At 51.7% G+C, this 26,732-nt stretch overlaps 1 protein-coding gene across 2 annotated transcripts in view; it reads left to right on the top strand.

Annotated features, from left to right (window-relative positions):
• The window catches only part of PKD1 (polycystin 1, transient receptor potential channel interacting), a 99,507-nt gene that overhangs the window by 59,347 nt on the left and 13,428 nt on the right, over nt 1-26,732 (top strand). The window contains exons 15-35 of one of the 2 annotated variants that reach the window (XM_069810509.1): nt 191-3,813; nt 4,813-4,959; nt 7,324-7,467; nt 8,726-9,005; nt 10,543-10,759; nt 11,888-12,038; nt 13,027-13,179; nt 15,455-15,599; nt 16,452-17,054; nt 17,559-17,715; nt 19,080-19,332; nt 19,980-20,175; nt 21,292-21,462; nt 21,928-22,071; nt 22,416-22,626; nt 22,998-23,124; nt 24,033-24,149; nt 24,568-24,617; nt 24,798-25,000; nt 25,620-25,725; nt 26,391-26,509. In XM_069810509.1, the coding sequence (XP_069666610.1) occupies nt 191-3,813; nt 4,813-4,959; nt 7,324-7,467; nt 8,726-9,005; nt 10,543-10,759; nt 11,888-12,038; nt 13,027-13,179; nt 15,455-15,599; nt 16,452-17,054; nt 17,559-17,715; nt 19,080-19,332; nt 19,980-20,175; nt 21,292-21,462; nt 21,928-22,071; nt 22,416-22,626; nt 22,998-23,124; nt 24,033-24,149; nt 24,568-24,617; nt 24,798-25,000; nt 25,620-25,725; nt 26,391-26,509 (7,317 nt within the window). Of the gene's footprint in view, nt 1-190; nt 3,814-4,809; nt 4,960-7,323; nt 7,468-8,725; nt 9,006-10,542; nt 10,760-11,887; nt 12,039-13,026; nt 13,180-15,454; nt 15,600-16,451; nt 17,055-17,558; nt 17,716-19,079; nt 19,333-19,979; nt 20,176-21,291; nt 21,463-21,927; nt 22,072-22,415; nt 22,627-22,997; nt 23,125-24,032; nt 24,150-24,567; nt 24,618-24,797; nt 25,001-25,619; nt 25,726-26,390; nt 26,510-26,732 lie in introns of both variants that reach the window. The other variant, XM_069810508.1, reaches the window with a different exon arrangement.

Here is a 26,732-nt window from a genome sequence, read left to right as displayed (position 1 = left end):
CACATGCATGGCCTGGTTGTAATTCCTGCTTGTCCTGGACCGGAGGAGGGAGGCCGAGGGTGCGCGCAGTGCAGGAGCGAGGATCTCCCTGCAGTGCCCCGTCACGCTGCCCACATTGCTGCAGCACTGAGCAAGCTGTTGCACAAGCATGTCCTCACAACTGGTCTTTTTCTGCTCTCTTCCAATGCAGGTGAATATGCCCTGGTGGTTATTGTGTCCAACCAGTTTGAGAACCTCACCCACTTGACCCCAGTTCACATCTACAGTTATCTGATTGATGTGAAGATGGAAGCAGAGGAGGATGTTTTAGTTGTGAGCCGTCCGGTCACCTTCAGAGCCGATCCGTTGCCGTCTCCTTATGGTGTCGTGTACACCTGGGACTTTGGGGATGGGTCCTCACTGTTCACAGAGAGCCAGTCTACAGTGACATATAGCTACCCCAGAAGAGGGGTATACAACATCACTGTGACAGCGAACAATACCATAAGCAGTATGGAGACGGTTGAGTGCTACCAAGTGTTTGAAGAGATAACTGGGCTCCGTGTTTCCGCAGATGAGGCAGCAGAGCTGGGAGCATCTGTGACCATTAATGCCTCAGTGCAGACGGGGGACAGTATCACCTGGATATTCGATATGGGGGACGGGACAGTGCTGAGGAGTCAGGTGCCAGTGGTGGAACACGTGTACATAAAGGACATCAACTGCACTGTGAACGTGACAGCTGTGAATCCTGTGAACTCTGTCTCCCAAACTGTGCGTGTTCGGATATTTGTCCTGGAAGTACTCAAAATAGAGCCTACTTCTTGCATCCTTGAGCACCCAGATGTGCAGCTCACTGCATATGTGACAGGGAATCCTGATGAATACATCTTTGATTGGACTTTTGGAGATGGCTCGTCCAATGTCACAATCAGCGGGGACCCTGTGGTGATGCACAACTTCACCCGAAGTGGGACTTTCCCCCTCTCCCTGACTCTCTCAAGCAAGTTTAACAAGGCTCACTATTTCACCAGCGTCTGTGTAGAGCCAGAGATAGTCAACGTCACCCTTCTCCTTTCCAAGCAGTTCATAAGGCTTGGTGAAGAGAGCAGCTTCCAGGTCAGTGCTGTGCCTCTCTACCAGTACCGCTACCGCTGGGATTTCGGGAACAATGAGTCCACTAGATCGAGTGGGACTGAGGTGACCTACACCTACAAGAACACAGGAGTCTTCCTGGTCACAGTGACCGTCTCCAACAACGTCTCTTTCAACAATGACACAGCGTTTGTGGAGGTTCAGGAACCAGTTGGGGTAGCAAAGATTGAATATAACGGGACGAGTGTTTTGGAGCTGAACCAGATCTACCTGTTCTCTGCCAGCATGAATGGAACCAAAGTGAGTTACTGTTGGGACTTTGGAGATGGCACTACCCAGCCTGGGCAAATCGCTACCCACTCCTACAACAACACAGGCCATTACACTATTAGTGTGATGGGCCGGAACGATGTGAGCTTTAACGAGACCATCATCGACGTCGAAGTGAAACGTCGGCTCCATGGGCTGACCATCAATGCCAGCAGGACAGTGGTGCCATTAAATGGTTCGGTGAGTTTTGTAGCCACACTTGCAGCTGGCAGTGCCATTCGCTACTCGTGGATCCTCTGTGATCGGTGCACTCCTATCCAAGGGTCCTCCACAATTTCCTACACTTTCCGGTCCGTGGGTACATTCAATGTAATTGTGACAGCAGAGAACAAGATCAGCTCGTTGCAGGACAGCATCTATGTCTACGTCCTGGAGCAGATTGAAGGCCTGCAGGTGGCTAGCAGTGACCTGGTGGAGGACATCTATTTCCCAACTAACAAAACACTCCATTTGCAGGCAGTAGTGAGAGAGGGAACAAACATCTCTTACAGCTGGGTAGCCCAAAGGGATGGCAATGCTGTGCAGACCTTCACTGGGAAAACCTTCTCCTTGAGCATCCTAGAAGCTGGAAACTACACTGTCTATCTGAAAGCCACTAATATGCTGGGATGTGCAACTGCTAACAGAACACTGGAGTTCATCGAAAGCATTGGTCTTTTAAAGCCTTATGCCTTCCCAAACCCAGTTGCTATTAATGCTTCTGTTAACATAAGTACCGCCATAACCAGTGGCACTGGCATCACATACGTTTGGTACCTAGAGGATGGCTTCTCTCCTGTTACCTCTGAACCCTTTATTATACACTCCTTCCAAAGCCCTGGAGTGATAGAGGTTGTCATTGGGGCAGAAAACAAGCTGGATTCAACCAATGCAACAATTTGTATCTGGGTAGAGGAGGTCATAGAGGGGCTGAGTATAGGGACTGCAGAACTGGACTGTAGATATGTCTCATCAGGCTCCACGGTGGTCTTCGAGGGAGAGCTGCAGCAAGGGACTGAAGTGACATGGCTGTGGGAGGTGCCAAATGGCACATTGACTGGCCAGTCTGTGGCAGTCATGTTCCCCACAGCAGGGTTTTATACAGTCTATTTGAATGCATCGAATGACATCAGCTGGGCTCTGGCCAGCAGGAATATCTCTGTGCTGGACAGGATTCAAGGACTGGAAGTTCTTGCCAGCAAGAAGGTGGTGGAGCCAGGGGAACAGGTCACCTTTGTGATCAGGATGTTGTCAGGTACCTCTGTGAGTTACTTGGTGAGCATAAGTGGGGACTACTCTGTGGTGCTCAACGGGTCCAAGTACACGCATGAGTTCACCAAAAGCGGTGATTATTTGGTGACTGTGACGGTGCAGAACCAAATCAGCATTGCACATGCCCAGGTGCTCATCTCTGTCCTGGAGGCCATCCGCAATGTCAGGCTCCTGAACTGCTGTGAGGAAGGCATACCCACGGGCACGGAGAAGAGCTTCAGTGCCCAGGTGGAAAGTGGCTCCCGTGTGTCATTCTCTTGGCAGTTCTCCCTGTGGAAAGAGCAAGGCCAGTCCGTGGTCACTGTGGCAGGAGAGAGTGTTTCCTACACTCCGGAAGCTGCAGGTCTACTCGAGATTCACCTCAATGCTTTCAATGACTTGGGAGGTATCAATATCACCAGAACCATCCAGGTCCAAGACCCGATAGTCCAAGTCTCCCTCACTGCCTCCAATGCCTTTGTCAACAGGACAGCACTGTTTGAAGCAGTGGTGGTGCCCAGCAGCAGGAGTGTTGAGTTCTTGTGGACCTTTGGGGATGGCTCTTCCACTCAAATGACCAGGGTTGCGGTGGCCAACTATTCTTACCTGAGCCCTGGGGATTACCTGGTGGAGGTGAATGCCACCAATCTCATTAGCTTCTTCATAGCCCACCTCACTGTCACTGTGAAAGTCCTGGAGTGTGAGGAGCCAGAGGTGGAGTTAGCCTTGCCCCCTCAAGTAGTCATGAAGCGGTCCCAGAGGAATTACCTAGAGGCACAGATTGACCTCCGAGGATGCATCAAGTACCAGACGGAGCACCTGTGGGAGATCTACCGAGCACCCAGCTGCATGAACTTGGATGACTCCAGCAGGATCCGTCTGCCAAATGTTGATGTGAACAGGCCCCAGCTAGTTATACCAAAACTTGCCCTGGAAGTTGGGAACTATTGCTTCATCTTTATTGTCTCCTTTGGAGATACCCCACTGTCCAAAAGCATCTTTGCCAATGTAACTGTGATACCAAGTAAGCTGGTCCCGATCATTGATGGGGGGTCATACCGTGTATGGTCCAACACTCAGGACTTAATCTTGGATGGGGAGAAATCCTATGACCCGAACTTGGATGATGGTGAACAGACTCCGTTGTTATATGATTGGTCTTGTACATTCTCCTCCAAGGTAAGAGCGGTTTTGCACAGCCAGAGGGGGTGATCACTGGGGAGCTCCAGCTGCTTGTCAGCTCCACTACAAACACGTGTCTGGGATGAAATGGTGTTGAGGGAAGCTTTTGTGAGCATCTTTAACAAAGCTGCTCCGGAAGGAGGGTTGCAAAGGTTTCCCAATTCACAGCTCAGGATGATGCTGCAGAAATTGCTGTGAAGAGTTATGCAGTGCAGCCTGCTGCAGTCCAGTGCTGCACAGTGTCCCTGTGCACGGCAGAAGCGTTGGCACTGGAAGCTGAGGCATTCGCATTGCTTCTTCCCTCGTACTTGCCCTCTGGTTCAGAGTTTCAGTATAGCTGCTTCCAGAACCTGAAGGCATTACAGAGCTGCTGACTGCAGTCCAGGGGGCTGAGGGCTCTGGTCCCTCACCCGTTAACAGTTAAATATCTCCAATTGGAGGAATCAAGTGACCACAAGTCATGGTCACTGTGGTCACAGGCAGGTCACTGTCCTCACATGCTGAAATGGTTTGACCTTACAGTGATAGAAGGGCAAGGGAGACCTGCCCTTCAAATTCTTACGGGAGATCCTCCTCAGGAGCATTTTTTGATTGATTTGGGGATTCTTTGGCTTGTAAAAAGTCATTGTTTTCTATCTTTACCTCAAAATAGAAAGATGTGGAGTGTGTGGATTAGACTTTTGAGTTTCATGTAAGCTTTTTGTGTTGTTTGGCAACGTTTATAAGCTATTTAATGAATAATTAATTACTATAAAATAAGAATTTGAAGCTCAGATGAAATACAGGAGTATTCCAAGTACTGCTTACTAACCTGAAGAATAGGATAATGTGCTTTATTGTCCACACACCACCCCGTTTCTCCCACCCCAGTGGTGGCATTGCACAGTAAGATCTGTAACGGTGACTTTGTGTGGACCTGAATGTTTTGGCTGTGGACTAACCCGATGTGCACCCGTACCAAGGAGGGTTTGAAAGTTCTTTTCTCCTTGCAAGCAGAGCTCGGCTGCAGGGTGCTCTCTGAATTTCAGTGCCAAGGAAGGAATTGTCACAATTTCCAAAGCTGTATTAGAAGCAGATGTGGAGTATACGTTCGACCTCACCATCAGGAAGGAGGGTATGAGTCCCGAGGCAACAAATCAAACCGTACGTACCGCAGACAACTGTCGCTTTCTGTCCTTGTGTGCCTGTTGCTGGACACAGCTGAGCTGGAATTCTGTGGCCCTTTTCATAAGGAAGTTTGTAGAGGAGAGTGCTGCTGGCTCAGGACCATGCCCAGCCATGGGTGACTCCCCAGGCTGCTTCCCCCGGCCCAATGTGAGAGCTGGTGCCAGTTCAGCTGGGGGTGTGGAAGTACAGCCATCTACCTGCACCAGCCAGCACGTGAAAGCAGGGGAAGCAGATTTTAGGGCATCACTGGGGCTCTATAACCGATCCCGTCCAGGTCATTGGCAGGAACAAACACTGGTATTTCTGTGATCTGTTCATCTTATGCTGCCTTGGGCAGCACTTTTTGCTTGTCCTGCCAAGTCCTTTTAGTTTCTTCCTTCCTTTAGACCTTGTGTTAGTCCCTCTCTGTGCAGAGGCTGCGGTAGTGACCCAGCCCTGAACGGTACTGGCCACCGTTCCTGGGACTGAGTCTGCGACTGCAGATCTGCCGTAGGAGGACAGAACGGAGTCCGTGGTCGGTAGCTCGTCCAGCACCGTGTGCAGTCCTGGGCTCTTCACATGTCACAGCACCAGGCTCTTCCATGATTTTTGCCCAGAGAGAGCTTCCTAAGAATTGGTACTTAATTTTACTGTCAACAGTTCCTCTCTTCTCTCCTTCTGAATATTTTTAAGGGAGGATTTTTTTAAGTGCATGTTGTTTATGTCAAATTAAGCCTAACACTGAACGCATCTGCAGTCCGGCAGTAGTTATGGTTTATGTCAGAAACATTCATCGTGGTGCGTTTGGCAATTAGAGATATAGTTAGTCTGAAAGTGGAAACTCTTACCGCCTGGGTTTTAAACCAAAGCTGGAGGATAAAAAGAAAAAAATTAAGTTGATAGTCTTTCAAGGACATTCCGTACTATCTGGTTTCCATGCATGAGCGCAAAACAATGATTCCAGTGTCGCAGGAAATTTGCAAATACTGTAGGAATGAATGAAGCTTCAATGCGCTCCGGCTTAGTGCTGTGGAGTATTTATCCTCTTTTAAAAGTCTGCCATATTAAACAATGTCTTCATTACTGTCTTTCTTTGAATTCAGAATACTCATTATGCCAGGGCAGAGGGCTCTGTCGAATGCTGGACGACCCCATTTCCTAGGGGATTAAAGGAATTTAGACAAAGTACAGGGGTCAGAGCTCAATAGCCATTGTGTCTGAGCCACCAGTGCTTCTAAAGCTCTCCTCTCTCCGAGTGCTTTGCCAGGGAGGTGTGGTAGATGTCTTGAGATGTGCAGCTTAGATTTGAGCTAAAAGTCTGAAACTAGATGCCACTCTGGAAAAGATGATTCTTCCAGGCTGTAGAGCAAAATGCATTTGATGCCCAGTGGGAGCTGTGTTTTCTGCCTATTTTTGTCATCATTCCTGTCTCTCAGGGACATAGGTAGTGTCAGAAATGATGATGGTTCTGAACAGGCAGTGCTCTTGAGAGCCTGAGGGTCGTGTCCTGAAACGTGGCATGTGGTTCTACTCCAAGCTCTGTAGATCAGAGCAGGGATGAGGGAGACAGCAGGACCGTGCTGGCTTTGCACAGGGCAGCACATCCTCAGTAAACCCACGCTTCCTGGCTTGCCCTGAGCCCTCTGTTACTCTGGACTGTAAACACCTCCCATTTAGCAATCTTCTGAGTCGAGGATAGGGACCCACAGCCCCACACTCCTGTGTCCATGGCAGATCTGCTGTGACCCCACCAAGTCAGGCGCTCTACAGCTGCAGAGGCAGGACCAAGAGTTTGGCCCACCGAAAACAAAGGAGAGCTGTGGTTTCTTCCTGGGGCAGGTGTTCACCAGATGTTTGGTCTGTGCTGTAATGGAGGCTTTCCTCCTCCCAGTTAGACTGCTCTTTTCCAAACTCTTAACACGGATCCCATTTTTGTAGGGTTAATAGCTGTCCTGAGGTGGTTGGTGCAGCACAGTGCTTCAGTTAGCATCATCCCCACCCAACAGCACAAGCAAGACTTGCTGGGAATTCAGCACAGGGTACCAGAGGGACATTTTGAAAGTGATTTATGTTGTTAAAAAGTGTGAATAAAGTAAATCCAGAATTACCTGGATCGGCCCATCTTGGCATTGGGTGGCTCTTGAAATCAGTGGCAGAAGAACTGGCCAGTGTAAGAAAAGTGATGTAGCTTAAGTCTGACATGAAATCCTTTGGAAATCCCTTTCTGCTGTTTCCTTAGCACAGACTGGGTGGGTGCGGAGCAATTCCTCCTTGCAGAACCAAGTGCTGGGATGTCTGCTTCCCTGTTCAATGTCTGTATTTTTGTCTCAGATTTTCTGATGGAGCCTCTTGCTTCCCCAGGTATTCATCAAGAGGGGAGGAGTCCCTATCGTGTCCCTGGAGTGTGTTTCCTGCAAGGCTCAGTCTGTCTATGAAGTGAGCAAGAGCTCCTACGTCTACCTGGAGGGGACCTGCCAGAACTGTCACAACGACTCCAAGCTTGGGGTAAAGTCATCAGCAGTGCTGGTCTTTGCTTCACCTTTGGTGGACTTCAGGGAGAAGGGGAGAGTCAGAGAGGACGGGGTGGAAAGAGCTGTGTGAGAAATAAAGTCCTGGACCTAAACTGCTGTAGAGACAAGGAGGGGAAACAATCTCTGACCATAAATGCAGTGGCAGGATAGGTCTGGCTGAGGGGATGAAGAAGTCTGGCTGATACTGGTCTCTTCATCACAGCCCCTGGAAGTGGCTGCAGGACTGGCTTGCAGAGTCAGAACTTTTAAAACAGGCCCTCCATGGAGCTTGCCTGGTGTGAGCTGGGGCTCCCACGTGCCATGTCTCAGCAGCATGTAGGAGGCTAGGAAAGCCTGTGAAGCAGATTCCCCATGTCCTGTAACCACTGGACACCCTGTGAGATGTCCAGAGCTTTCCCTTGCCCGGGGCTGTGCCTGCAGGCTGCGGGACACATGGCCTGTCAGTCCTCCATCGGTGTCTTGACCTACCCAAGGGCAAGTCCTTGCTGGGTCATTTTCAAGCCAAGCCCATGAGTGACCAGCTTGTTTCACACAAAAGCCACTTTTTTTCCTAGAAGAGATCTGTAGAGTATTTTCTTCTCCCTGCTGACTGGCATTTTGCCCATTATTCTCATGGCTCAAGCAGAGGTGGTTCAGTCTCTTCCGATCCCCCACGTCCCTCATGCCCTCCTCTAATTACACATTCCACTACACAGCATCTCTGCAACCTGTTGAATGAAGTAGGTCTCGGAAGCGAAAGTCCTGTTGCGAGAGCTAATCTGTATTGCTCCCAGCAAGCCCAGCATGTACTTGCATGGCATTTTCTGGCTGGCTATCGCGCTGTTTCTCTTGTTATCACAATTGTACATTTGTGCTATTAACAGTAACAATCCAGGACACGTTCAGCTTGAAGCATATAAAACATGGTATCCCGTGGAGACTCCACCAGTACTTAATTTATTTCCTGTGTTTTGTATTCTGTATTATGAAATATTCTGTCGGAGGGTGATGTAATCCTAGAGACTAAAGTAGATCTCACAGTGGAAATATTCCCACCAGACATTTTGGAAAGGTTCCAGTTCTTGTTGCTGTAGCACACAAGACTAAAGCTGAATTATCAACTGCAAATTTGGCAGATGCTCCCACTAGAAATCTGTTACTTTTTATAAGAGACTCAATCTGAAAACATTTTAAGGACATAACTTCAGATTTAAACAAAACCTCTCCTGTCTTTCCCCTCTTCATTTCTATAGAGATGGGCAGCACACAGCTTTAAAAACAAGTCTCTCATCCTGGACAAAAAAACTACCTCCACTGGCGACACAGGAATGAACCTGGTCTTGAGGCAAGGGGCACTGAAGGATGGGGAGGGATATACTTTTACCCTTCACATCACAGACCTCACAACAGGGGAGGAAGGATTTGCCTCCATCGATCTGCTCCCAAACCAGCCACCTGTTGGAGGATCCTGCCGGCTGTCTCCCAAAGGACCCCTCAGGGCGCTGATGGCAAAAGTGCACTTTGAGTGTTCAGGTGAGAGCGTATGGACAGTGATGCTGGGCACCTGCCAGCCCTCTCTGCTCCTCATGGGCAAAGGTTTCTCATGACCAGTGTGTTAACCAGCTGCCCTTCTTCCCACAGATGTTTTTTTACCCCGAGCTCCTACCCCAAGACACTGTTGGCCAGGGCTGAGTTTAGAAGTGGATCTTTCCATTTCTGATCTCCAAAGTTTGGACCGTGAGCAGCTTTGTGTGCCCAAATTATGGAGCTCTAAAACTCAGGGTAGCAGGCAGGCACTTTTTAAAATCCTGTTTCATGTAGTTGAATGGTGATATCCAGGCCAGGACAGTACTTGCAGAAGAAACTGGTATTTCAGTGCAGGAAAAAGAAGATAGGTGCCCAAAACTGAGTCACACATATATGGGAAGAGTCAAAAGACGAAGCACTGGGGCCTTCTCTGCCATGTGGGCTGGATGTTCCCATCAGCAGTTATCTTCTCAACCAGCTGCAGAGACAGCAACAACGAGTCTAGCTTTGGAAAAGTGGCCTGGCTGACATCCTGTAGCCTTGGGCCAAGGAATAAGTGCCTCTGAAAACCATATTTCCCCAAATGATTAGTGTTAGAGATTAATGCTGTCTGTGCACAAATGCTGGGAAGCCACGCTGCAGAGGAGATGATGAATTCTGCTGGTTCTGGGATGGCTGGTCACCAAAGCCCAGCTTAAGCTGGGGGAGAAGCAGAAGTGTATTCAGCATGATATGGTTGTAACTTTGGTATGTTTTGAGCTACCCAGAATAATTATGAAATCCTCTTTGGAGTGGTGGGAATTTTAGCTCTTAGTGATTGTTTTTAAGCTGAAGTGAAACACGCAGGATCCAGACCCTGGTCGATGTCCAGTGCAGCAAGCCTTGACAGAGCCAGCACTTCCACTGGTTCTCACTGGCAAACGTGCAGTGAATTTCCCAACTGCCCTGCTCCCACAAGACTCCCCATAACTCCTGGGAGCTCCAAGGAAACCTTTGTGCAGGTTTTATCCTAGACCCAGTTGTTCCTGAGGTGTTGAACTGCCTGAGGGCTGCGCTGAGCCTCTGTCTAATGTTAGGCTTTGCAGGGCTTGTACAGAAGCTGTGGCTTTGGGTCAGTGCTGTTCCCAGCCCCAGAAGAGTTATTCCCATTTTTATTCTGCTCATGAACTCTTCACAAATCCTTTTAAACGTTACAAGACCCAAACACCTAGGCAGGAACCCCTAAACATCAGAAAAATACAAAGAGGGTCAGAGCTTTACACTGCAGGCTCTGAATACTTCCCTCCAGCCCGATGGAGTCCTCTAGCTGTCCTCATTGTGGGGACAACCTGTCCCTCTGCCAGAGCGGGGTGACCCCTTGCTGGGGACAGCAACGAGGGCAGGTGCCACGCCGAAGGGCTGAGCGCGGTGGGACACACCAGGGGAAGGAAGGGGCACTGCCAGGCAGTGCCAGCTCTGACGGTCGGGCTGGGCTTCGGGATGGTGGCTTCAGCCCCGCCGTGCCCTTGTTCCATCGGACCCCCTGTTGGGGTTTGTTTTGCAGGCTGGCGAGACACGGAGGACACGGAGGGCCCGCTGGTGTACATCCTCCTGGCATCCCGCTGCAGGGCCGGGCACTACCACGAGTTCTGCGTGTACAAGGGCAGTCGCGCCGAGCACAGTGCCTTCCTGCCCCCGGGCTTTCACGAGAGCGGCTTCATGGTGTCCGTGTCAGTCCTTGTTCAGGACCAGCTGGGAGCGACCGTGGTGGCCATTAACCGGTAAGACCCACCGCTCGCAGCCTGGGCTTACACGGCAGTGCTGGTGTCCAGCCGAGGCTCCTGAGTCACGGTCTCGGGGCTTGACCACTGGATCCCTGTCCTGAAGGGCTAGGCAGATCCTGGGTGAAACGTTTGCCTCCTGGAAGAGGCTGTTGGCAGGAAGGAGAGGGGAGGCTCAGCAGAAGCGTAATATAGAGAATTCCAGTCTTTGTGGATCATTGCTCAAGGGGGAGACTTTCCCATGTTACTGCTTTCCTGGCCACCTCCTTAATTCCCTGGTGACACTTTGCTTTGAAGGCACGATGTCACTTTCTCAGAAGATCTCTATGCTTTGTGCTCCACTACCTCTGCATCAGGAGCCCTCAAAGGAGAGTTGGCAGCACCAAGCTCTGGTGCTGTGGGTGGCCTGGTGTCCCACTGCTGAGAGCCAGGGAGGTCTCACGTAGCCAAGGTGCAGAGCACGTGCATTTGAATAGGGTGGAAAGGATTGCAGCTTGAGTCTCAGCAGCACCAGAGCCCAGTTATCCCTTCTGCATACGCCCCTTGGTTTCCAGTGTGCTCCATGCAGGCCACAAGCGCCCACAGGTCTTTGGGCAGTAGCCTGAGCTGGTCTCTGCTGCCTGACCAAGCTGTAGGACTGCTCCTTCTCAAGGCTGATTTGCAGCTCCCTGCACTGTACATGTGGTCCCAGCCTCCCAGGCTGGAGCTCACAGTCCTGCAGTGCCTGCGGAGGAGGATCTGTGTCCCAGCTGTTCCTCAGACCCTAGGGAACGATGCCAAAAGCAATGCAGCTCCTCCCAGCACACCGACCCTGTTTTTAAGTGCTCTTTCTGCTCCATCAAACTAAACCTGGATTTTATCCTCTGGGCTCGATGCACCCGTGTGCGTCCTTCATCCGCAGCTTCACAGAGCTGGACCAGTGAGGAACCTGGCTTTGGGTCCATGAAGTTCCTACATACAGCTGGTGCAAACTGGGTACCAGGGCAGGCATTAGCAGTGCTGTCTTTGTTGTCTAACCACCTGCTTCCCCCCTCATGTTCTTTCCCAGCTAAAGGGCATGTTCTGCCCCCTTCCCCCAGCCCCGTTTGACAGTCTGCACTTAACCCAAATGCCTCTTTCCCTTGGCAGCTCCATGGAAATCGGCTTACCCGAGGGGTTCCCCAGCCTCTCCCACTGGCTCTACAATCAAACTGACACCGTGCTCCAGGGCTTAGTGAAACAAGGGGACCCTCAACAGGTCATTGAGTACTCTCTGGCCCTCATCACCATCTTAAATGAGGTAAAGCAGCACTCTCTGCCCAAGAGGGGCCTCCAGAAGGCCTTGCAATTGCCGGTAATGTTCTTTGGCCAGGTTTTGTACAGCGATGTAGGGAAATGACTAATGCTACAGTTTTTCATGTAAATCGGTGTACGTGCATGCTGAGAGCTGGGCTGGATCTATTTTCATGCATCAGAAATAGTAACAAGCTCCAGACACACAATGACCAGGGAAAATAGAGGGGCTGCAAAATAAAACAGAGGTCCCGGAGAAGGCAGTGGCCTGGGCATCTCCCATGCAGTCTGCTTTTTTCCCCTCATACTCAGATAGTTTTTACTGCCAACCTCAATTCTAAATACTGAATTTAGAAACGGAAATCTTAGCCCAAATTCCCCCACCTCCTTCACACTTCCTCTGAGCTAGCCACCCCACTCCAACTCAGCAGGGCAGGAAACTGCCGGTAGCTGCTCAGGTGATGCTCTGGGGTGCTAAGGAGACCTCCTTCTTCTGACTGCTCCGCTAGTGCAGCTAGAAAGGTCTGCCTGCATATAAGGCTGTTAATCCACAGTGCAGGAGCGTCATCTTCCTGGCAGCATTTACCTTCACTCCTGCCTAAAGTAGGGCCCAGTCCCTCCATGTGCATCTCTGTAGGCGGGGCAGGAATTTTGGTCTATACTCATGCTGTCCTGCCTGGTAAGAGCCTGCTGCATGCCTGGAAGCCAGGCAGGGGCGATCCCCCTGAGCACAGGCACTGTGCTTAGCTGGGTAAGGACTCCACACTGGTGTACTACTTAGCTGTCAAGTGCAAGGCTGTTAAGGTAATTGCTTGGAGAGCACAAGTGAAATTGAGGAAGTTCTGCTGAAAAAACAGCTCATTAGATCACGCTCTGGGGAGGAGCACAGGCAGGGAGATAGGGAGTGCAGGGAAGAGGTGACTTCAGCACAGCTCATCATCCTCTGAAACAACCTGATACATTTCTTCACTCTGCCTGCTTTTCTCCCCCACCAGTATGAGCGGTCCATGCTTCTGGAACCTGAGACTGGGAATGAATTTGAACTCCGGACCTGGACTCGCAACAATATCACAGAAACCCTGAACTCGCTGAAGGTCAACACAGTTGATGATATCCAGCAGATCTCAGCTGCCTTGGCACAGTGCACGGTATGTTCCCCATCACCACCTCCAGCCTCCTGCTCTTCCAGGTGCAGCTTAGATGCTCTTCAATTCTTGTCCTGCTCCCCTGTCTCTCTCTCTCCCCCTGACACATACCACACAGGGAGGACAGGTATCACTTGTTGACATCATTAGGGTTTCTGTGGTGATGTCCTAAGTGTTGTCAGCTCTGCACCTTGCCGTGTCACCGATCTAGCAGGCATGGATAAGATGATGCATTCATGTGCTGGAAGACAGCGCCTAAGAGCTCTGTGCTTCTTCTCTGGTATCAGCCCTGGTGTGGCAGCTTGCTAGCAAGTAGGTTCCCACACTTGCAGATGGAGACTGTAGGAGAGGCCTCGACGGACTGGAGAAGCACTGGAATAAATTGCTGGGAGACTTGCAGAATCTCCAAGGACAGGCTGGACTCCATCAGGAGTAACACAAGTAGAGCCGGACCTGCCTTGAGCCAGGGGACAGTGCCAAGGACTGATGTTCCTTCCAGCCCAATTTTTACCATACAAGATTAGAAACACTGCTCTGCTCCACTGCTGACTGGAAGCGCTGTGTTCCCCAGCCAGCTCACAGTTTCAGCTCCTTGGTGCTGGGGCTGCTGCCTGGTGGATTTAGGAGTGGCTTTATATGTTTTGTCAGATGGGCAAAGGGAAGAGAGCCCAGTTATATAATGTGCTTGGGGTTTGGTGGTCAGCCAGTCGGCTCTGGCGTGCTCTTCCTCCCAGCCCTCCCAAATCTTTGCTTTCGGGACTGGAGTCAGGTACCCTGGCTTTGGCTGCACTTCGCCTCCCCAGCCAGGTCAGCAACCTCGCCCAGCGGGAACAGGCTGTCGTTGAAATGATGGACAGACTACTGCATCCCACCCACAGAGTCCCTATTCCGCTGCTCCTTTCTCTTCTTCAAAGTCTGTAAACCTCAAAAATCACTTCTTTCTGTTCATCTTTGTTCAGGGATTTGGGGTTCGGCACATCCCATTCTGATGCTGGATTGGTTTGTTTCTGTCTCTCCCACGTGCTTTTGCCTTGCGACTTGATCTCGCTGTGGAAGCTTCAGTCTAGAAATAGAATTATTGTTCCATGGGAAAAGCTGATGTTCCAGGATCACTTTGTGCTCTGGATTGGAATGAAAAGCTTAGAAAAACAGTAATCTAGAATTTCCCAAGTGGTTGAGACTAGTGCAGAGTTCACACATTTCCTTTCCTAGAGAAGTGTCAATCAATGCTGGTACTTTTTGCTTTTACCTACAGGGGAGAGGAAAAATCAGAATTAATTTCTCCTAGAGGTGGAAAAAAAGAATCTCAGTCTTCTTAGGGAATTCTCCTTCCTAAGCAGTAGCTCCTCTTGGGTGGTTCCTCCCCATAACCCTTTTGTTTCCCCACCTCCTTGATAGCTGACTGTGCCTTGTGGACTCCAGTTTACATAGTATGTCCTCACTTCTCATTGCTTACAAATAAAAGGAGAAAAGGGGGAATTCTAGACCTGCAGATGCTGTTTTGATTCCTCATCAAAACATACGGTGAATCACGTCTGAATCCTATGATGGTTAAAAGAAAAAAGATGAATAAGAGCTAGGAACGGGGTTGTGGTAACAGCTTCCATGTGTTGCCTCAGTCCCCTCCCATCCAGCCCTCGAGAGTGCGGGGAGCTCCAGGCCATGGCTAGAACATTCTGTTTCTTGGACACATCTGGGAGCAGAGGGAGGGACATCCATCATGCATGAGTGGCAGGATCCCTCCCACAGCTTTCAGGAGTATTTGGACACTGAAACAGATTCATGAAGGGCTAAATCTTGCTTCCATTGAAGATAGCGGAGTGGATGCAGGAATCCTACCCAGCTCCTTCAGGTTGATTTCTGGAGGAATAATGTGTCGCCCCAAAGGGGTGCTCAGGAGATGCAACAGCAGGAGATGTGCTTGGTCCTTACAAGTGAACTCCAGCGAACTTGAATATGCTGCCCTTTATTGCTGTTTCCAACCCTAATGCATCCTCCATCAGACTCCTGGCATGCCTGCCTGTACGCTGGCAGACTGTAATGTGAGGGGAGGTAGGTGGAAGAGTCCTGGTGACACCACCAACTTCTTGGCATCTCTCAGCGTGAGCAGAGCAGCCATGGTCTCTGCAGTCACCTCCCTGGGACTGTCAGAGTGCAAATGGTGTTCGAACAAATCTGCCCAGGTCTTTGCAGGACCGAGCCAGCTGAACTTGCCTACAGCTGCCTTCGTCTTTCCTGGGAGCGTTCCTACTGAATCAAACTGTGTTTCCTTTTGCAGGTGGTGAGCAAGGAGCTGGTTTGCAAGTCGTGCCTGACAAGGACCTTGAACAAGCTGGAGACCATGATGACAATTCTGCAAGGGGAAACAACCCAGGGCACTGTGACACCAACTGGCATCGCCGACAACATCCTCAACATCACAGGTGGGTTTTGTTCACACAGGAACGGGTGACAGTTGACCAGGCGGCGCCGCTGAGGGCACAGGTCTCCCTGCAGAGGGTGCTGGGCAGAAGCAGGCTGAGGGAAGCTTTGCAGGCTTTCTCCTGTACCATTGGAGGTTTGGCCTTTTCAAGCTGTTAGGAAAATTGCATCTAACGTTTGGAGAGTGGCACCCCAGTACTTTCTTCTCCCTGCACTTTCCCAGGGTTGTCCTGGCTTTGGCAGCTGTCTCTGCGGACATTTAAATACGTCAGTTGTTAATAAACTCACTAAGACTACAGGGACTTCTCTTTTTAGTAAACAATGAGTAACAGCTATGGCTTCCAGATGCTTGCCTTCCTGGTTGCAATCTGAGGAGGGTGCCAAACTTCACTGGGGCACCCGTGAACACTGTGTGGAAATTCCCACCTGGTTACCCTGGGAGGAAGCAGACACCTTCTTTGCACTCCTTGTTATGTGTTTGAGTGTTCTCCACTTTGTAGTGCAAAAACTTAGTCACGTATGTTTGCTTTATCCATTCCCTCCCTGTTTCCCAATCTGCTGTTCTAGTCACTATACAGGAGGAAAATAAAGCCTGTTGTGATTAAGTATTCAGCACCAAACTTTGTAGATTAGCCAAGACACTGCAGGAATTCCTGACAGCTCTATTTTTAGCTATGGGCTACTGAACACCCAGTGTGGAAGGTCATAAGCACAGTGTACAGTTACAGTGAGAAGACAGTAAGGAAAGACTTGTCTGATTGTTTTGGGAAGGTGTCAGATGTTATCTAGACTGTAGCAGTTATCTAGGCTATTTACCACTTCCTCTGTTTGCACCTTTATTTCTCTCCCGGCAGGTGACCTAATTCACCTTGTCAATACGGCTTCACAAGAATCCAAGCCGCAGGAGCTGCTTGCTGATTCCCACAATTTGCTGCTAGCTCCCAAAGCCTACAACCTGTCTTCCAGCCTGATGCGCATCCTCATGAAGTCTCGAGTGCTGAATGAAGAGCCCCTTGAGCTGGTGGGAGGAGAAATTAAGGCCACAGGCAAGCGGTCTGATCCCTTTAACTTGCTTTGCTACGAAAACACACCGAACTGCCAGTTCTCCATCCCCCAGGCATTCAACACCACCCTTTCCAACCTGACAGATGTCATTCAAGTCATGTTCCAGGTGGACTCCAATCCTTTCCCTTTTGGTTACATCAGCAACTACACCGTGTCCACAAAGGTCGCCTCCATGGAGTTTCAGACACACAACGGGGTGCAGATCCCCATTGGGAGCCTGGACTCAGAGAAAGCCATCACCGTAATGGTGTCAAACAACACAGATGCTGACAACCTCTCTGCTGGCACTGAAGTCATCGAGGCAAGAACATCTGTGAACCTAATTGTGACTATGGAGAGCAACAACAGAGAAGCAGGACTGCACTTCCAGCTCACTTACAGAGTCCTGAATGGTAGCGTAGATGGATCCAACTCTTTACGCTCTTTGCTATTTCTTCCTGTGGGAGAGGAGGGCTGGGTGTTGCAGCAAAGGAGAGCTGTGTCAAGAGATAACTGGTGTGGGAGGGGATGTCAGGTGTAGCCAGCAAGTTCCACACCGCATGGTTGAGGTTCTGGCTGTCACGGGCATTATCCAGTCCCTGGTGCAATCCTTGCTTGTGGATTCTGGCACTGAGAAGCCTTTTGCTTTTCCCAGCCCTTCTGTTGAGCCACATTAGCACTGGAGGGTGTTTGTCCGGTCCCTCTCTTGGTCAGGTACAGTGAATGGTATCCAGTCTCTTGCTCAGGAATCCTCTGAACTCCAGACTGAGCAATTGCAATCTAGAAAAGCATCTCTCCCAACTTTCTGCATTCCTGATACTCCTCCCTGAACATTCACTGCTGGCAGCAGGCTTGTGGTGGAACTCTCTCTGGTGTTTATAAAGTACTTTCTGTTTTTTCTCCCCCTCCCCATGCAGATCACTACATTGCAAGTGAGCCTGAGCCATTCATCATGGCTTATCTCCATCACGAACCAGAGCCCAATGAGCACAACTGCAGTGCCTCTAAGAAAATTGGCCTGGATGCCCTGGCTGGAAGTGACCACAAGCTCTACACCTTCTTCACCTCACCCAGGTAAGAGAAGCCTCCCTTGTAATCCTGTCACCCACAGGCTGTCCCATGGATGGACGTGAGGGATGCCGAGGGCCTTGCCATGGTTTATACCAGGCTGCTTTGCAGGGCTGGTGCTGTTGTAGCTATCCACAGTGCTCCTCTGTCCTCAGAGCCTCCTCTTCTAGCCTGGCACTCCCTCTTTCCAAGACATCTTCTGCAACGGGTGCAAAAGCAGCTCAGTGCTCTGTGATTTGCCTTTCTGATCCAGGTGAGGGAGGGTTCCCCTTTTTAGAGCTGTAAATCCCATTCCCTGTGAGTATCATGACCCTCGCCCAGGGCCTCTCCTGGTGATGAGTCTCCCCCCATTGCCCTTTTCTCTGCTCACTGGCCTGATACCTGCTGTAGTCTGTTTGACTGCTGCTTGTCCAGGCTTTCATCCTCTGTGCAGTAGCGATCCCAGAGTTGCCCACCTTTACCAGGACTCTTTCCCCAAGGGACTCACACTGACCTTTGCAGATTCAGGGCTTGCTTCATGCAGCTCATGAAACCATTTCCCAGAGCAAAGCACCACACGTTAGCCTAGTTCCTGATCTGCAGTGCAACCTTCACAAAAGCACCTCTGTCCTCAGAACTCATATTCCCAACGTGTGACAGGAGGAGAATGCAGGTGCCCTCGTGGGTTTCTGTCCACCCTGCCTGCCTTCTGCTTGGAGCGTGCCGGGGCTCATTAAGCACTGCTGTTGTGCTGTTGGGTTTTGCAGCAAAGCTCTCTTCTTTTATCAGAGCAGTCATTCTTGTAACTTCAGTTGCTGACTTGCTGCCTGGCCCAGGAGTGTGTGTGTTCCTGCCTCGTGTTAGTTACGAGCCATTCCTAGGCGTTATCTGAGAAGAAAAGATAGGCAGCTTGGGAATAGGTGGGGCAAGAGTGGAGCCACTGTTGTGTAAGTTGACACAGCTTCCATGGCTTTCGGTAACAGGATGCTCAAAGAGGGATTAATCGTTCTAAAAAGCAAATCTGCTCCCAGCCAAGCATCATGGAGTGACTGTGGAAGTGTCGTGTGGCTCAGTGGGACACAGGGAAGGGCAGGTGGGAGAGCTGTGCAAGGCTGCCAGCACAGGAAAAGGATTTACAACATAGTGCTCCAGGTGCTGAAATAATACAAAGATAAAGAATTAAAGTGGTCTGTGGAACCCCAGAGTTTCTGCACAGCCAAAGGGTGATATAAATTACGCCACGTTCACTGGACTTTTCCTCCTCATCGTGTGCATGCTCACCTGTCCCTGCAGCAGGGTGCTTTCTGTGGGCACACATCCATCAGAATGGGGTTTGTGTCCCTTCAGCAAGTGGGTTAATAATGTCTCCTTGCTGTCTTTCCCTTCTCCAGAACTGATGACACCATCCAGAAATACTACTTCAACATCACAAACCATTTCAGCTGGTCCCCGGTGGAGGTGACTCTGGGGCTGTACACCTCCCTCTGCCAGTACTTCAGTGAGCAGGAGAAACGCTGGAAGACAGAAGGCATCATCCCACTGGAAGAGACCAGGCCAGACCAGGCTGTGTGCTTAACCCAGCACCTCACCGCCTTTGGGGCCAGTCTGTTTGTCCCCCCAAACTCCGTCCAGTTCATCTTCCCTGTGAGTAAAACAAAGCAGAGGCTGTGCAGCATTGCCACACGCTGAGCAGATTGTTGTCACCTAGAGGAAAGCCTCGGGCTCCCGTCAGCCTCACGTTCAAGCTGGGTCATGGCTGACCTGTGCCCAGCTGGCAGACCAGCACAAGTACCTGAGAGCCTTTGGGAGCTGCACATGGGCACAGCTCACTGAGGGGCCGTCTCCTCTGATCTTGAGTCCTGGCTGCTGCTGCTAAAAACAGACCTTTGCAGATGGCTTTATTCTCCATTCTGGACACCTCGCAGTGTGTTCACCTCTTGGTGAGATGCCAAACGCTCCTCCCAGCTGTCACCCAGCACTGTTTTATCCCAGTGAGCTTATACCTGCCAGCTGCTCCCTGCCTCCCAGGGGTGTTCAGGCTCTTCTTAGCTCTGTTGGTGTGACACAAGTGGGAGCAGAGACCTCTCGGCAGCTGCTACAGCAGCTTCAGCCGGCTGCTGCAGTACGCTGCATGTCATATGTGCAAAGAGAGGTCTCTCTATTTGCATGTGGTATCGTGTCTGTGAATGATGATAATAGCCAGGAAGGAGGCAACATGACTCCTGGGGAATGGGGGGGGGTGGTCCTCCTGGGCAAAGAGAGTGCCTTTCAATGTGTTTCTTTTCTTCTAGGCTCCAGGCCCAGGTCTCAACTACATCGTTCTGCTGACATGTGCCGTCTGCTTTGTGACCTACTCAGTGGCTGCACTGATCGTGCACAAGCTGGACATGATTGACATTAACCGAGTGGGGGTGATTCCCTTCTGTGGGAAGAACGGGCTGTACAAATATGAGATCCTGGTGAAAACTGGTTGGGGCAGAGGATCAGGTTAGCCCATAGTCTACTCCTGTGCTTGATTCCTAGGGTGACATCTGTGTAGTTCCCCTGAGGTCTCACCTCAGCACGTCATGCACAGAATGTTCCCCTGCAGGGCCCAGAGCTGAGCTGGTGTTTGGAGCAGCACTGAGCAGACTGTCAGTTCAGGGCTTCCCACAGCATTCAGTTTTTATTGTGTGATGATGGGGCAGGTCAAGAGCTGTGGAGAAGAGCATGCTGTCCTACCACTTGCTGTTGGGGTGGGAGAAGGAACTGCTGCTGAAAGGAACCACCCAGTATAGAAATATCCCCACCCTTCTTTCCCTGACCGGGCTGTGGTTGCAGGAACAGCCAAGAAGCAGCAATTGTTCCTCGCTTCTGAGCCTCTTCTGCAGAAGCACCCAGGCCATGTGGTCCCTTTAGATGGACCATTTTGCTGTCCTCCAGCATCCATCACTTTGTTCTGCCATCTGCATCTTTCCCAGAGGCATGACGGCAGAAAGCTTGGCTTTCTGATCTGGGTCTGGGTTTGTAGCTAGAGCTGCCAGAAACATCATCCTGGACTTGGAAATCTGGGCAGTTGGGATGTGGAAGCTTTAAGCAAGGACGGAGGTGGAGGGCTACCATGTCACTGCCACAAACATGCTCCCATTGATCTTAGTGTAACCACCGATTTCACTGGCAGCAGCTTTCTCCTGAAGCCACCCCAAGGACCATCCAGGTTGAGCAGGTGGACCAAGGAGCATCTGGCAAGTGGTGCCAGAGAGAAGTCAAAGAAAACAAGTCTTTCAACTACTTGGTGGAGAAAAACATCCAGAATAAACATCTCCTCCCATTAGGGTGTTAGCAAGGCAAGGAATGTCAGATTCAGTCCCCTCCAAAGAGGAAAACCATGAGCATGCCAAGGTCCATGCACCAGGCCAATCTGAGCAGCTGCCCTCCAGGCTGTGTGTAACACTATCTCTGGGTGTGGGATGGCTGTCGAGCACATTCCTTCCTCCCAAGTCTCCAGGTGGCCCCTCTGAAGGGCCATTTCATCTGGTCCCAGGTCACTGGCAGGAAGGCAGGGCCGGGGAACAGCTCCACTTTGGGTGGACTTGCCTAACTGAGCCCCGTTAACTCTGTCAGGTACCACGGCCCACGTGGGGATCGCCCTGTATGGTGTAGACAATAAAAGTGGTCACAGACATCTGGATGGAGAAAACGCCTTCCACCGCAACAGCCTCGACGTGTTTCAGATCGCAACGGAGCGGAGTCTGGGGAGCATCTGGCGCATCCGCATTTGGCATGACAATAAAGGTGAGACGTGAGCGGATGTGCAGGGCTGCGGCAGCCGTCACACATCCCAGGTCAGAACCAGGCTCGGCTCCACCTGGTACCTGGGCCAGGAGAGAGGTACCTGAGCCTACAGTCTGGACTAACCCTGGTGGGAGACCATGGTGACCCACTGGCTTGGGGGAAGATTGCTGGGTGGAGACATGGAGTCTGCATCACAGGGAAGTCTGCAGACTGGTCAGCTGTAATCCTGTACACATACAATGCAGCATGCTGTGACAGTGTCTGTAAATGTCCGTACAGCCTAGGAGGTGACTGGCTGTGCCAAGCCTTTCTCTTGGGGACTGTGCAATTCCCACAGATGAGGATGGTGTCCCAGGGTAACTGCTGCTGTCCCACTGAGGGGCTCTTGTGTTGCCCTCTCGGCTTTACAGGTTCATGCAAGGACTGTCTGCCATGAAACACATTTCTTCGTCTCTTAACTTTTAGGGCTCAGCCCCTCTTGGTACCTGCAGCATGTCATAGTCCGGGACCTGCAGAGCAGCAAGAGTTACTTCTTCCTGGTGAATGACTGGCTGTCGGTGGAGAGTGAAGAGAATGATGGCATGGTGGAGAAGGAGGTTTATGCTGCCAGTGAGTGCTCAACCCCTGGGGCATGGGGCTGGGGTGGCCGACCAACATGGCAGTTCTTATTGCGATGAGGAAGTGCCCACAGCAAGAGACTGCAGAGAGACCACAGAGCCTGCACACCGGCTCTTCCTCACTGCCTTGATGCCTTGCGCGGCCAAGTGCTCTGCTGTGTCCTTTGTGCTAGAGGACAAGGCACGGCAAGGAGCCAGCTGTGCAGGAGGGACCAGAGAGATGCAGTGCGGGTACCTCCTTGAACATCAGTCTGCAAGGAGGGGGCCATGGCAGGCTCAGCCAGGTCCCCTCCGCTGTGCACCTGGCCCTGAGAGTCTCTCTCTTTTTGTGCTCAGGTGAGACAGAGCTGAGGAGCTTCTCCCGGATCTTCATAGCAGAGTTGCAGCGAGGTTTCTTTGAGAAGCACGTCTGGCTGTCCATGTGGGACCGCCCGCCTCGCAGCCGCTTTACCCGTGTCCAGAGAGCCACCTGCTGCTCCCTCCTCATCTTCCTCTTCCTCTGCGCCAATGCTGTGTGGTACGGCGTGGTGGGCAACGTACACCTCAGGTGCGCTGCGTCCCTTGGTGCTCTGGCCAGTCCCTTGCTTCCTCAGGGCCCCTCCTGCACTTCCCATTTCACAGGGCAGGACAGACCTTACGTCTGCTGTGAATAGGTGCCTTGCTTGTGGCCTTGAGTCTAGCCTTCCCTTTCCAAAGAATCTGGGACCAGGACATGGATGATGGATGACCAAGGACAACCTGATCAGCTTTCCCCCTTATCTGGTTTTGCTGTATCATCTGTTAGCACAGCCCATGCTCCTTTCTTTCTCTGCATATCTGAAATGCCAGGTTGTGCAATTTTGTCTCACTCCTCGCTTAGCTGGCAGCCCTGAGTGCTCCTGCTAACAGCAGTCTCTGGTTTCTCTTGATTCTCTCCAGCAATGGGGCCGTTTCCAACCTGATCCCTGTTAATGTGGACACAGTGGCTGTTGGTCTGGTGTCCAGCGTGGTGGTCTACCCTCTCTACCTGGTCATTTTATTTCTCTTTCGGATGGCTCGTGGCAAGGTAAGGAGGAGAAGTAGTTGTAGGCTGCCCAGATGGGTGTGATGCTACCAGGTTTGCTCATCTGAGGCTAGACTCTGCCCTGTGTGGTACATCACTTCTCCAGCCGGTCTCTGCACTTTCCCAGTTGTGCCTCTGTGCTGCCCTGCACCATGGCCAGACCCTTGCCCCTAGCAAGTGTCTGCCTCCCTTTTGAGCCGGGAGCAGCCCCTGACCTTAGAGGGACAGATCACTGCCTGGATTCTGACAATGCCCAGACAGAGACCAAAAGGGCAGATTTTAAAAGCTGTTGAGGCACTTACTCCCTCTTGATTTCAGTACGTGATAGGAACCCAAATGCCTTTTAAAGGTATGACCCTTTGGTGCATTGGCAGGAGCGTGAGACATGCTCAGTGGAGCATTGCTAATGAAATGCCTACCCTGGGTACAAATTCAGCTGTCTGAACAGAGCTGTGGTTAGGCAGCTGTGAAAGGATTAGCTGGGGAGTTAATGACTAGTTAGACACAATTAGCAGCCCCATTAAGTATTGCAGCCAGCTGCTCAGTGACTGATGAGCAGCAAATGTCTGATATTTCTTGTTCCTTTAAGCACTCCCTGCTTTGCAGGAGGTTGCAGGCTCCTGTGGCTTCCTGGGAGCTTGTACCTGGGGTAGCCTAGATGGCACCGGGCTGTGGCACATGTGGGCACAAGTGCCTAAAGTGCCTGGGAGGTAATTGAGGATGTGCACAAGCATGTGCCTGTTCTCAGCCCTGCTAGGCAGGCCTGGGGTCCCCCAGCTCTGCCTGCAGAAGTGTGGAGCTCCTCAGCATAGTGAGCTGACGGGATCCCCTGAGCAGCAGGGCTCTGAGCCACTGTGACACTGTCACCTTCACCCCTCCCGTTTCTGCTCAAGCCTTTCTGTCTCCTGCAGGTCTCCATCAACCACACCGTGACTCACTCAGACCAGCAGTCCTTGGAGATCGACAACTACCTGGACTCCTCAATCCTCGACAGCTCCTTCCCCACCTTCCCCGGGCTCCGGGCAGAGGTAACCTGCTTCCCATCCAAAAGCTGGACAGGCTGCATGGATCTATATGCTCCCTTGCAAGAACACAGTGTCCATCCACAGCTGTCAGTGCAAGAACTGATGCACTCAAGTGCCTCTGGCAGATACTGGTGATGCGGGAGGGCCACAGCCCTTCATCTCTCACCTGCATCTCTGCCCAGGCCAGTCCCAGCTACTGAGCACAAGCTGTCTCCAGCTACTGCTCTGTGTCTGTGAGCATGGATCGTCCAGCGTGCCTGGGCATTATCTCTGGAGGAGAGCAGGCTCCTGGACGTGTGGACCCAGGGCTAATAGCAGCTCAGGGTCCAGGTTTCCAGTGAGCCTTGATGTTAACAACCCGCTGTTTTAACCAGGCACAAACTAGTGTCATGTGCCTGAAATGCCTCTGCTTCCTCCACAGGCCTTCTCTGAGCAAACCAAAACAGATCTGTTCTTGGAGGACTCCAAAAGGTAAGTAGGTTTCTGGGGATGGAGCAAGTAGGAGTTTAGGGTAGTTTTCTGCTTTGGTAGACTGGGGTTGTGCTCCCACAGCTGTTTCCCTTCTAGACAGTCCTACTGCACCGTTGCTTTTCTCATGCTTCTCATTCCCCACGCATACCTGATTGCACCCATTCCTCTGTTTTGCTGCAGCCTCGTGCGGTGGCCCTCCAGTGAGGCCCTGCTCAGCTGGCCAGACCTCCTCAGTGACCCCTCCATCATGGGCAACACCATCCAGAAGCTGAAGAGAGGCCGGGCCAGCCGCCACCTTGGACTTGAGGCCCCATTGGCAACTGAGGAGGACAGCTTGTCACTTGGCGTTCACCAGGGACAGCCTCGATATTTCTCTGCCTCAGGTGGGTGTGTGGATAGCATTGCTCTGTGCCAGGGTTTGAATTTCCCAGGGAAGTGCAGGAGGAGCAGTCTGGTCCCTGGGAGCCCTGGCTCAGCTCTGGAGAAGGCAGAATAATAGAGCCTGCTGCCATCACCACTGGCTTCAGTTTGAAGGGCAGAAGAGGAGGGTTGTACTTTCTTAATGGGGATTTCAGTCTGCAAAAGCAGAAATCTGATGTGGATCAGTCTGGAGTGAGTGGTCACCACACTGCCAGCAGACTGGGAGCAAGGAGAGATGTGTTTCTATGGGATGGATCTGAATGTTGCAATCAACCAGCACTTCTTCACTGGTTGCAAAGCCACAGTGTGTCTCTGAACCTCTGTAAATGGCTGGAGAAGGAGAAGAACTTGGCCTCCTATGCCAGCAGTTTCATGCCAGGCTCTGCAGCCAAGCTGGGGATAGACGGGAGCTAGAAGACAGGGAGGACGGGAGGGCTGTCCCATGGAGAAGGACCTCACCGTGGCCCTCTGCCTCCCCAGTTCCACAAATGTGGCTGAGCCCGAGTGGTGCGGAACTGACCCCTGGTGTGATGCTGGGTGCTGTGCTCCTGCCAGTGTTGTTTGTACTCTCTCTCTCCTCAGATGAGGATCTGATCCGGCAGATCCTGGCAGAAGGAGCTAGCGGCATCTCCCACTCCCAGGACCTAGGGCCGTACATGAGGGCTGAAACAGATCTGATCTCAGGCCTGTAAGTATTCGGGGAGCAGAGTCCTGCACTAAGCCAGTGCCTCCTGTCCCTTGCCCTCCCACCCAGCTCTGCAGCGGCTGGTATTGTGCCAGCCAGCTCTGCTGCACCCAGCCACAGTGAGCTGAGCTGGGTTTTGAGACATTGCAAATGCCTGGGACAGCCTTGTCAAGAGTCACTATGTTCTTGCTGGCTGTGATTCCTGCAGCCCTGCCAGCCAGAGCTCCAGGAGGGCACTGCCACCCTTCTAGGAGCCACCTGAAAGCTCCTTCAAAGCCCCAGCTGAAGATGTGTCTCCAGAGCTTTGTGGACTGCTGACAAAGTGCCGGGACGTGGGTTTGCTTCATGGCACTGACAGGAGGGAGAAGGGGGGTTGAACCTCTCCTGTGTTATCGTGCCCAGAGCACCCTGTTTTGGGACCCTGACCACCACCCAGCTGGGCTGCTAGATTAGGGGAGGGGAAAAACTTTCAGCCCTTCTCCATGAGATGCGGAGTGTCTGTGTGCCTCAGCAGCCTGGGCCCGCTGCTCTAGAAGGAAGTGCTTCTAACTGGTCCAGGGCTGCTGCACTGGCGTTAGCACTGGAGTTCAGTCCACCTCAGTGCCAGCCTGCTTACTGCAGAGCCAGCAGTGGCATGGCTCACCAATATCACCCCTTTGCCTTGGCAGGTCCAGCGTGTTTGGGGAGAAGGTGGAGACTGTCATGATGCAGAAGCTGAACGACAAAGGCCAGAGCATGGCAGCTCCTCCCAGGGAAGTGAGCAGATCAGCCAAGTCGACATGGACAGGTACCAGGGCTGCAGGGCTGTGCCAGCGCCAGGGCAGGGAGGGTGGGGATGTGCAAGAAAAGGGACTGTCGCACACAGCAGCACTTGGGAGGCACAGGCAGGTAAATAGAAAAGGAGCCTTAGGAAAGGCTGCTCCCCTGCTTGGGATGTATTTACTATTTCCTGCCAGCTTCTCTTGGAGCCTGAATCTCAGTAAGCCCTGGGCCACCGCTTGTGCTGTGAC

This window comes from Haliaeetus albicilla, chromosome 22, assembly GCF_947461875.1.
Source record: "Haliaeetus albicilla chromosome 22, bHalAlb1.1, whole genome shotgun sequence".
NCBI classification, from domain to species: domain Eukaryota; kingdom Metazoa; phylum Chordata; class Aves; order Accipitriformes; family Accipitridae; genus Haliaeetus; species Haliaeetus albicilla.
This window is presented reverse-complemented; position numbering and strand designations above follow the sequence as displayed.